At 53.6% G+C, this 10,203-nt stretch overlaps 1 protein-coding gene across 1 annotated transcript in view; it reads left to right on the forward strand.

The window, feature by feature from the left end:
* The window catches only part of LOC119449011 (uncharacterized), a 51,567-nt gene extending 41,660 nt beyond the window's left edge, over positions 1-9,907 (forward strand). The window contains exons 2-3 of the mRNA XM_037712209.1: positions 6,744-8,317; positions 9,029-9,907. Of these exons, the coding sequence (XP_037568137.1) occupies positions 6,744-8,317; positions 9,029-9,907 (2,453 nt within the window). The remainder of the gene's footprint in view (positions 1-6,743; positions 8,318-9,028) is intronic.
* The last annotated feature ends 296 nt before the right edge of the window (positions 9,908-10,203 follow it).

The raw sequence follows: 10,203 nt of genomic DNA on the forward strand, positions 1-10,203 counted from the left end.
AGCTGCACTGACATTGTTGTGCCTAGCTAATGGTAGCTGTGATGTGGAGAGAAATTTCTCCCAGCTGAGATATGTTCAACGACCGGACAGATCTCGAATGGAGACTGACATGTTGCGCATGCAGATGATAATGTATGTCAACAAGGACGTGTAAAAAATCGATGACCAGATTTTCGAGAATAAAATGTATAATTTCTAAGAGTCAATGTTTACTGATTCATTCATTTTCAAACACCACTGATTCATTTTCAAACAAACACAAAATTTCGGGTAGTATACTGTATTTGCTATAATACTCTGGTGTCTGTCCCAATTACCAGCTTGAAACACCAAATTTAACGTGTTATACTTAAAAAGCCCGTGATACGTTTTGATAAGCTCAGTGTAAGTTCTGATAAGTACAACCGTATATTTAACCCGAAAAAACCCGAAGTAAGGAATGGTTTCGCAAAAAAAACGATTTTTCCCCGAATATCAGTTTGAAAAATACCGCCCGATTTTTACCCCCCGAATTTGAAAAAATATAAAACCCGAAAACGAACAACCCTATATATAGGCAACATACATAATGCTGGAGACCAGCGGAAAAAGTCGAGATCGACAGCTTCACGAAGCCATAGGCCCCCATAAAGAGCAGCTGCACAGCTACATTATGCCTAGGGCTCCGTATTTTCGGATAAATTCGAAAAAATCCGATAAACACTCGCTGGTAAAATTTTTGACAATTCGGATTTAACCGATAAACTCCGATTTTAACGGGCAATATGACCCTGTTTCGTTCTATATCGAAAGTGCATGTTCTAAGCAGTTATTCATATATCGGCCGGTTTGGCCGATATATACTTTACCTCACGTCAACAGTATCTCGTAGACCACACCCATCGCACATTTAACAAAGGGCTTGTCGCGCACGGAGCAAGAGACGTATGACCGCTCAATGACTGTCGCAGACCTTCATGGATACTACGCTGCTCTCGCTGAAAAGTTGAGCCAGACAGTTGAGAGAAACCTTTGCGATGCACTCCAGTACACCAGTGAATCGTTTTGGTATAGCGTTCAAGTTGTGAATCTAAATGTGAAGCGCATGAGTTACTCCGCGCGTTTTTTAAGTTAGTATTTCTTGAAACTGACGACACGAGACAACTCATGAGTGATTTTGCGAACTATCAGAGCTAATTAATCATAACATTGTTGAACCCCTGTCGCTTTGGAGACTTCACACTGTCCAATGGCCAGTGCTTTCTCGCTCCGCGCTGAGTCTTCCAGCGCAAACGTTGAAAAGGCATTTTCAAAGCTGAGAATTATCAATCGAAAGGAGCGTGCTTCCATCACTGACAGCAACCTCGTAAACTATGATTGCGTCTAATTACAACAAGCTTTAAGGTTGTAATACGCACAAACGTAGGTGTTTTGTATTCAAGTATTTGTGCTTGCGTGCATAGGTGTTTGTGCGTTGAAACCTTCCAGGCGACAAAAATACGCTTCGTGTGTTCTGATGTCATTTCATCTACGATTTTGGAGTATTGGGAATAATGCAAAATTTAACTCCGAAATGAACTCCGATAAACTCCTAATTTGCGCCAGAAAATAAACTCCGAAAAACACCCTCCGAACTTCAAGAAAAGTAAACTCCGAAAACACGGAGCCCTAATTATGCCACAAACAGTAGTCCGCTTACAGAAACACCACTAACAAAATCCGAGGACCCCTCCGCACTTCTTATGAGTTGTGCATGCGAATGCATTAATGTCCAATTGAACGCCGCTAAGCGGTCCTTGGAGTTTTGCGCTGCGAGCAATGTTTGCGTTAATGCTGGTTCCGCCCGCCGTGTATTGGGAGAGTTGACGACGATGGTGGATTTCGCTGCCTGCCTCTTCGATCGTTTTGCTGCCCCCCTTACTTTCTCTGCGGTGTACTGGCGTGGACGGCCACGTTCTGCTACTGCCGAGGTCGCGGCCGCCGACGATGTATAGATGCTTCGACTCCATAGCGGAACGTGCTGCCCGAGCCAGCAAGCGCGAGCCAGCGTCACTAGCGCGCTCGTCACGTGGCGTCGCAGCCAATGGGAAGTTAGAAGCCGTTTTTCGCAGCTATACCAACGTCGCCGGCTTTTTCGCTCAATGTGCCATTTGACGCTTTCGCATCAAAAAGTAATGTCTCATTCACAGTACTTGTTGTAATCCCGCGTGTCACCACTTACGCGCACGTGTTCTGGTCGCCTTGTCCTCCGAAAAATCTAACAAACGTGGAAACGCATGCCCCTATACTGACTCACGCTTTTGCGCCGACATCAGTCATGTTACGTGGTGTGCCGCAGTTCTATACGCGTTGATGCCATATATTGGAAGCAGCCGATCACGCCCTTCTCATCGGAGCATGCACTACGCAATAAACGAAAAAGGCTCTGGCCCACTGCTCGGCTACAAGTGAATTCACGTGACACTAATTTGCCACCAGGAGCTCATGCGGATCGAAACCACTCGTTTTGAGTGATATTCAAAACGTGGCATACCCGGCGGTCGCTCCGTGGCACATGGAAATGTTCCGGCGAAGGCTAAAGAGCCGTGGAATGGAGGCAGCCGCGCTATAGCCCCATTTCTATACTATATCAAGAAAACCGAGACTCGAGGTGTTTTTTTTTTTTTTTTGACGTCACCGCCAGTCAGCAGAAAACGTCTCGTCATGCTGACTATATACATACACTGCTCGTCGATTCAAGCGCTCTGGCGCTATATACATGCATACACACGATGACGAGCATTTAGCTAAGTACCCGTCATCGTGTGTATGCGTGCGCTTACGTTCTTAAACTGCTCATCTATTCGGTTCATTTCTGTATATTCATTATACAATCAGATGTTGAGGAAAAGCGGGTGATGAAAGTTGCCAACACTTCAAATATCGTAATTGAAATAAGTCAAGTCAGTTCAAGAGTATGAAAACGAAAAATCTGGGACGTGTTGTTCGGGAGTTCTGTGGAGTGCTCCTCGATTAACAGCACTATTTCTATTATTCTACGCAGGAAAGAACAACAAACAAAAAGAAACAAACAAACTAAATCTGGGCACTTCAATGTCGAGAGAGCGCATGTTGTTTGGCTCATCGCAGGTCACACTGTTCCCAGGGCGCTGCCCCGGCGAGCCTGTACTGCGCTTTCGTCTCGTCGAGCACACAGCTGGGTGCGCGGCAGTGCAGCGTCTGCGGCGCAATGAGAGGGGGCGGTGTCCCGCTGCGCCGGGCTCCGGCCGCGTGCGCGCACAGGCGCGCTGCGCGACCGTGGCGGGTCACGCCCGAGCGAGCGCGCAACTCGAAGCATGTCAGGGACCCGTCGGCAGCAGCGAACACCTGCACACATCTGCGTTGCTAGAGGGCATTGGATTGTGCGCGTGCGAATGTGTGCGCTTGGGCCTCTTCGTACACCCTGCGGCAGCGTCCCGCGCTGTGCCAGAAGCGCGTTGGAGAATGACCTGGGGCAGAGTTCACGGGGCTTCCGAAATCAACTTTAAGAAAATAGTTACGTTATCGAAAACTGTGTGCCAGCTTAGGCGGACGACCAAAGGCAATAATATGTCTGTGTCACGATTCGCCGGCGCCTGTCCCTACGAGCCGCTCTAGCATATATTTCAGCTTTGTGCATAAGGCCCTTACTTTTTTTTCTTCTCTTTCTTTATGTAGAAAAATGGGTTGGTGTCCTCTTTAAAGCCAGGTATCCCAAAATCACAACTTCACTACTCAGGCTATACTAAAGAAGAAAGAGAAAGCAGGAAGAAAATGAGATATCAACGAGCACTGCACACACGAACACAAGTCACAAGCACCCAAATATTGTCACTAAACGGTTCCCAGGTACAGCCCAGCACCTGGGTCACTTCCTAATCCCACAGAATAAGGGGGTACTTCAGACAAGCCATTTCATGTATACATATATACAGTATCTCGTTGCAGTCGTCGTCGTTCTTAATAGTGGAGAGAGTGGTACTGGTGATATTGGTAATGGGGCGGCGAAACCTGATACTACTACGTTCCTACGAAGCCTTGTAATGCTTCCCTTTTAACGCGACAGCGTTAAGGGCCCCGTGTCGCAGCAAATCCCGGAACCCGGCGTCGGTGTCGACGTGGACACGCCGGCGTCGTAGGCAGAAATAATCAGTGCTTTATTTCCTAATATAGCACAGGCGATAGCTGCTGACACGCGCGTGGTAGAAGCGAAATGCCTGGCCAAAACGCTGCTGCCACGCACGGAAGGGACGTCAGAGTTGTGACCACGTGATTGTGATGTTGTTTAAACTAAAGTTCCTTGATAATTTGAAAGTACCGACATTCTTTGAACTCTGCCGCCGCGCCGAAGACCCTCGCACGCCCTCCTATCCCGCCTCTCGAAACGGCGCTTTTCTGAGCGATGATTGGCCCCTCGGGCCTTCGCCTGGGAAACGCGCGCGAAATGACGCTTTGCTTGTGTTTTCATTTTTCGTCGGCGCCATTAGCAGGCCGCCTCCCTTTGTTGCGAGCCAAGCTAGCGCTAGAGTGTACTAGAATGGGGGAGTGGGTCCAGCGGACGCCTTAGCAAGGGCCGAGGGTGAAGCAAAAACGCGGAAAATGTGGCGGCGCTGCCATCGCCTTATTCTGAATCTCCGGCCAATAAACGTTGGCTCCGGCTGTTTCGGCAGCGCTGATTGGCTGAGGTACAGTGTACTAGAAGGGGGCAGTGGGCTTACTCAGCCGCTCCTCTGACGCAGTAAGCGTCGCATCCAAGAGGTGGCGCCACTGGCAACTTCAATGGAAGCTTTGCTTGCAGAAACTTTGATTTTCCTTGCGTTTCTGGCGGTTTCAGTTCGAAGCAGTTCACACTCTTATTTGTTTTTAGTTTTGGCAGTACTTGACAGTCTTTACATATCTTTAGCAAGCACTATATTTGTTTAGGCCACATGATATTTGCCATAATAGTAACCTTGTGGAAAAGGAAGACGGCAACTCTTGGGCAATTTGCTGCCTATCCTAACTCTAGACCTTTTGTGCAAAGAGGCTCGTCGCTGACGGATGTTGCTTATGTGGAAGGGGCCTTCGAATTTTCGAATTATCGGGCAATCGTAAAAAAAAATTGAAAACGGTTTCATGCCGTGTCGACCTAATGTAAAATTTTGTCAGACAGAAAACAGTGCGTGCATACTTCCCAGCTGGGCTCAAAAAAAAATCAGGCATGCTAACCAGGTTTGTGCCTTTGCTTGGCCAAAATGAATATGTATATATGGCTTAAATATTTCATTGTTCCACTTTAGTTGTTCCATGCTTCCCAGTAGCCTTCTGCGTTTATTGTTAACCATCATTACGCCGGCACACATTTGTTAAATCAAATCAGGTTTCTTTTTTCCATAAAGAAATGGAGGGAGGCCTGAAAAAAAGTGAAAACTAGTTCACTTGACAAAGGCTCCGGCCTATGCTTATGTACGGTTATATAAGGGTAAGCAAAGTGAAGTTAACAGGGCTGTTGCTGACACAAAGCTTTTATTTGCAGCAAGCCGTTGTTTCATGCACTTCAACTCATGTGCAACGGCTCAACTTCAGCTGCTTGGCCCTCTGCCGCTTTCCTGCCTTGTCACAGTTAATTCCTTTCATATAAAAATGCAGACGTGTGACAATGTAAAAACTAATTATTTTAGCTGTGAGGCTAAGAGCGTGCACATTGCAGCCAACTTCGAAGGAAAGCTTACTCTTAGCAACTTCCAGCATATCCATAACGCTGTCAGAGTGTACCTCACTCTGAGAGAAGCATTCTGTGAAAAGATCCTCTAGAATTTTCACAAAGCCGTACAGCTGACTGGAGGGATAAAGGAGGCCTCCTCGGTCCAGAAGTTTGTTAGCCGGGCAAGTTGAAAACTTTCGCCTGGTGGCGTCATAGTGAGCAGCTTTATGCATTCTTGGCATTTTGTGCTGGAATTGACAATACCAACATAGCCCGCAATGTGGTAAGTGAGCCTCGAGTCGCTTCTGTCCACGTGCTGGTTATGGTCGTTTGAAACCCGCAGGCCCGTGCAATGCTGGGGTACCACGTTTGTGTGGCCTCTGTGGCAGTAGCGCTAGCAGCAGTTTGACGGCACTCATTTCTGTCACCTGATGCTTCGAGAGAGTCAACTTCCAGTAAGGAGGCCAGTGTACATTCCTCGCAGTTTCCTTCGCTAACTGACCTAACTAGACCATAAAAAGAAAAACAATTCACAGTGATCAGGAACTGCGTTCGAGTTGAGCACAAAACGTGGCTCGAAATGGAGCTCGCATACTGCGCTCGTGTCGTCCAGGGGAGGCTCTATGGAGGTTCTTTTCCCGCTCTTTCCGCCTATTTTTATCCTTCGGGACGCCAAACAAGGAGAACTTCGGCCCATCCTTCACATAAACATAGCCTGTTTGGCAGCCAGGCGCCTAACAGTGGTTTTGTCGATGCCGCAGCATGGCTCAGTTACTACAAGGCATGCGAATCTCTTGCAGGCTATGTGCAAAAAAAAAACACTGAAGGAAAAAAAAAAACACGCGACGACGTCCACAGAAAAAACAACGCAGCTCAGCAACTCCAACTAATATGATCGGGCACTGGGCGGGCACTGGGCAGCTGCGCCGTCGCACCCACGTTCCATTGAAACCGACGCCAGCGCCGCCGCTCGGGCTACCGGAGAAGCTCATATTTGCGACATTCGTGGAGCCGCCGCATCGCATAGCCTCCGCCGGAGAGTAAGCCCACTGCCCCCTTCTAGTACACTGTACCCGTGTGCCGTGCTGCCCCGCACTCTCCATCGCGGTGGCACGCGGTATCACCAGCGCGCAGCTCGCAGAGCTGCTGGCTGCCACATTCTGCCCACCACCCGCAGTATCGTCGAGGGCGACGGCGATCCTGCAGCCCCAGCCCCACCCCAGGCGCGAGCTGATGGCCCCGCAGCGCTACTTCCCGTCGACGGGCATCCTGGCGGAGATTGACGCACAGTGCGCGGCTGACTTCACTATCGGTGAGCTGCGCGCGGTGCTGTCAGCACGGAAGCGCCGCTCTGCTCCCGGTTCCGACGGCATCACCTACCAGATGCTGCGGAACTTCGACAGCGGCCAACTTCAACTCCTGCTGGATGCCTTCAACGAGGTCTGGCGGACTGGCACCATTCCGAGCGAGTGGAGCGAGGCAGTGGTGGTGCCGCTGCTGAAAGCCGGCAAACCACCCAGCAACCCTGCCTCGTACAGGCCAGTCTCCCTCACGTCTGCTGCGGGCAAGGTGCTCGAGGCCATGGCGCTTCGGCGCTTCGAATGGATTGCCGAGGCGCTCGACACCTTCGCGGCAGAGCAGAGCGGATTCCGCCGACTTCGAGCCACCGCGGACTCCCTGGCCGATGTCGTCGCTACACTCGAGGAGGCCAAGCACCGCGGGGACGCGAGCTACCTCGTTCTCCTCGACGTGGTGAGCGCCTTCGACCAGCTGCCGCACGCCACCATCCTCGACGCGCTCCGTGCCATGGGGATCGCCGGGAGGATGCTCCGCTACGTGGGGGCGTTCCTCAGTGGTCGTTCGATGCGTGTGCGCGTGGGGGGAGTGCTCAGCCAGCCGCGCGCGGTCTCGACTGGTGTGCCGCAGAGCAGTGTGCTGAGCCCTTTCCTCTTCAACCTCGCGCTTGCGCGCATCGGCGACTACATCCCCCAGCTGCCGGAGTACGAGGTTCGTGTCGCGGTGTACGCGGACGACATTGCCCTGTTCGCCGCTGGCCCAACCGAGCGGGGCAGGGCGGTGCGCAGGTGTGTGCAGTCTGCGCTGGATGCGGTCGACGCGTACATCTCCGGCATCGGCCTTACCCTCTCGGCGGCAAAGACCGAGGCGCTGCTGGTTCACCCTCGCTACGGCGGCCGCTATGAAGTCCCGCGTCTCACCCTTCGTGGGGCGAGCCTCCCGTGGCGACGGAGAGTACGGTACCTCGGCCTCCTGGTGGACCACCGGCTCAACTGGCAACCGCTTGTGGCGGCTCTTCGCAAGGGGACCAGACGGGTGGCGTGTGCAGCACGTTCCCTCATGGCCCGCGGCCAGGGCTGCTCACCCACCCTGGCACTGCGGGTCTACAACTCGGTGGCCTCCGCGAGGGTGCTGTACGGCCTGCCGCTTGCTGACATCCATCCATCAAAGTGGGAGGCACTGGACGCGGATCACCGAGCCGTTGTTCGTCAACTCCTGTGCCTCCCACAGTCGTCGCAGGTGGGCGCCACTCTCGCTGAGGCTGGCGAGACTCCCGTCTCTCTCCGCGCTGTTGGCAGGGCGCTCAACACCATCGAGCGCCTGCACCGATCGCCGCACGGGGTCCGTTCGATTCGCCTGCACCACTGTGAACCAGTTCACGGTGGTTCACGAGAAGTTCAGAAAATGTGCAGCTCGATTTCTGTGGTGCAGGCACAGCGCGACACTCGAAACGAATGCCAAGGTGCAGACGCGGTGCAGGCGTTATGTTATGTCCGACTAATGTGCACGGACTGCGTAAGTTTGAGAGGACCTGAACTGCAGATATGATCGAATTCTGGGGCGTAAATACACACAACACTTGCGTAGACACATCAGACGTGCATAAGCGGGGTTTCAACGGCGCTCGCGCCCATGTGCTGTGTCGTCTGCTGTGCTGCTGCCGCGCACCTGTACGCCTGCACCAAGGCGGCACCGACCGCGGAGTGGGTGCAGCAAAATCATGAACCAGCCCTGCACCTTTCCTGCACCTTTTGAAACGAACGGCGTGGTTCAGCAGGCGCCATTGCTGCACCGCTGAAACGAATGGCAAGGTGCAGCACCTCGCGAATCGAACGTACCCACGGTCATCGGTTGGTGGACCGGTTCTTCTCTCTCCCCAACTCCTGCATGGGCCGCCGCGTCGCCGAGTTCGCCGGCGTGGTCAACTCCGGCCCCTCGTGTGCGTGGCTCCCTCCCCCCCCCCCCCCGCATCGTCGACGCCGGCTCGACATCCGCACCACCGTGCCTGGGGTGAGAGGGAAGCGCAACACCGCTGCCTGCGCCCTGCGGCAGGAGACGGCTGCGGTCATCGAGGAGCAGCTCGCCGGCCGCGTGCTTGTTTACACGGACGGCTCTGTGCTCCGGGACGGCGCGGCTTCGGCTGCCTGCTTCGCCCCCGAGCTCTCGGCGCAGAGCCAATGCCGTGTCTTGCACGCGGTGTCCTCCACGCATGCCGAGCTGGCGGCCATCGACCTGGCGGCCAAACTGCTGTATCAGCGGCAAGTTGCACGGGCGGCCATCCTGACCGACTCACGGGCGGCGCTCTGCTTGCTGGCCAGAGAGGACCACGGCCCCACGCTGATCCAGCGGCTCCACCGTAAGCTGGACGGCGTGTGCGAGCTGGGATGCGACCTCGTCTTCCAATGGGTGCCCTCGCACGTTGGATTGCCCGGGAACGATGAAGCTGACCGGCTCGCAAAGGAGGCCCACACCTTGCCAGTGCCCCGGTCTCTACTGGTGACGCCTTTCGATGTTGCTCGCCACACTGTTGCTGGCTACCTCCGGTCGTGGCACCCTGACCCACGCGTTGCCGCCGGCAGTCCCCCGAAGTTGCTGCCGCGCAGGGGCTTGGGCCGCCGTAATCGCGCTCTGCTCCTGCGTCTCCGCATCGGGTGCTGTCGGACGGCTGAGCGCGTGCACCGCTTGTCGGGACTCGGCTCGCCCTACTGCGACAGCTGCTCCGGTGTCGAAACCTTGGACCACGTTCTTCTGCAGTGCCCCGCGTACGCAGCGGAACGTGGCCCTCTTCTTGCCGCCTACCGTTGCCTCGGGATCCCGTCCGACAGCGCACGGGGGCTCCTGTTTCCTGCGACGCATCCCTCCATCGCCAAGCGGGCCTACGCGGCTCTCCTTGAGTATCTGGAGGATACAAACCTGTGTCAGCGGCTCTAAACCGCGCCTCTTCATGACTTACCGCTCGGCTGTGTTCGGCTGCGCTTTCCTTTTTTTTCTCCCTCTCTTCACTACTCTGTTTGTCCTCACCCCCTCCCCCGTACAGCGCTGTTGAGGTGCCCTCTCACGAGAGGCAGTTACGGCGCTGTACTTTTCTCTTCTCCTTCTATTTTAATAATCACTTCATCATACCTCCGCCGTAGAGGTGTCGCCTAGCCCCCCGGTCGACGTGCGGATCCCTATTGGATGCCCAGGCTTGTGGCGTTTAGCCGGTATTTCAGACCGTACAAGGTTCT

This window comes from Dermacentor silvarum, chromosome 4 (genome assembly GCF_013339745.2).
Source record: "Dermacentor silvarum isolate Dsil-2018 chromosome 4, BIME_Dsil_1.4, whole genome shotgun sequence".
NCBI classification, from domain to species: Eukaryota; Metazoa; Arthropoda; class Arachnida; order Ixodida; family Ixodidae; genus Dermacentor; species Dermacentor silvarum.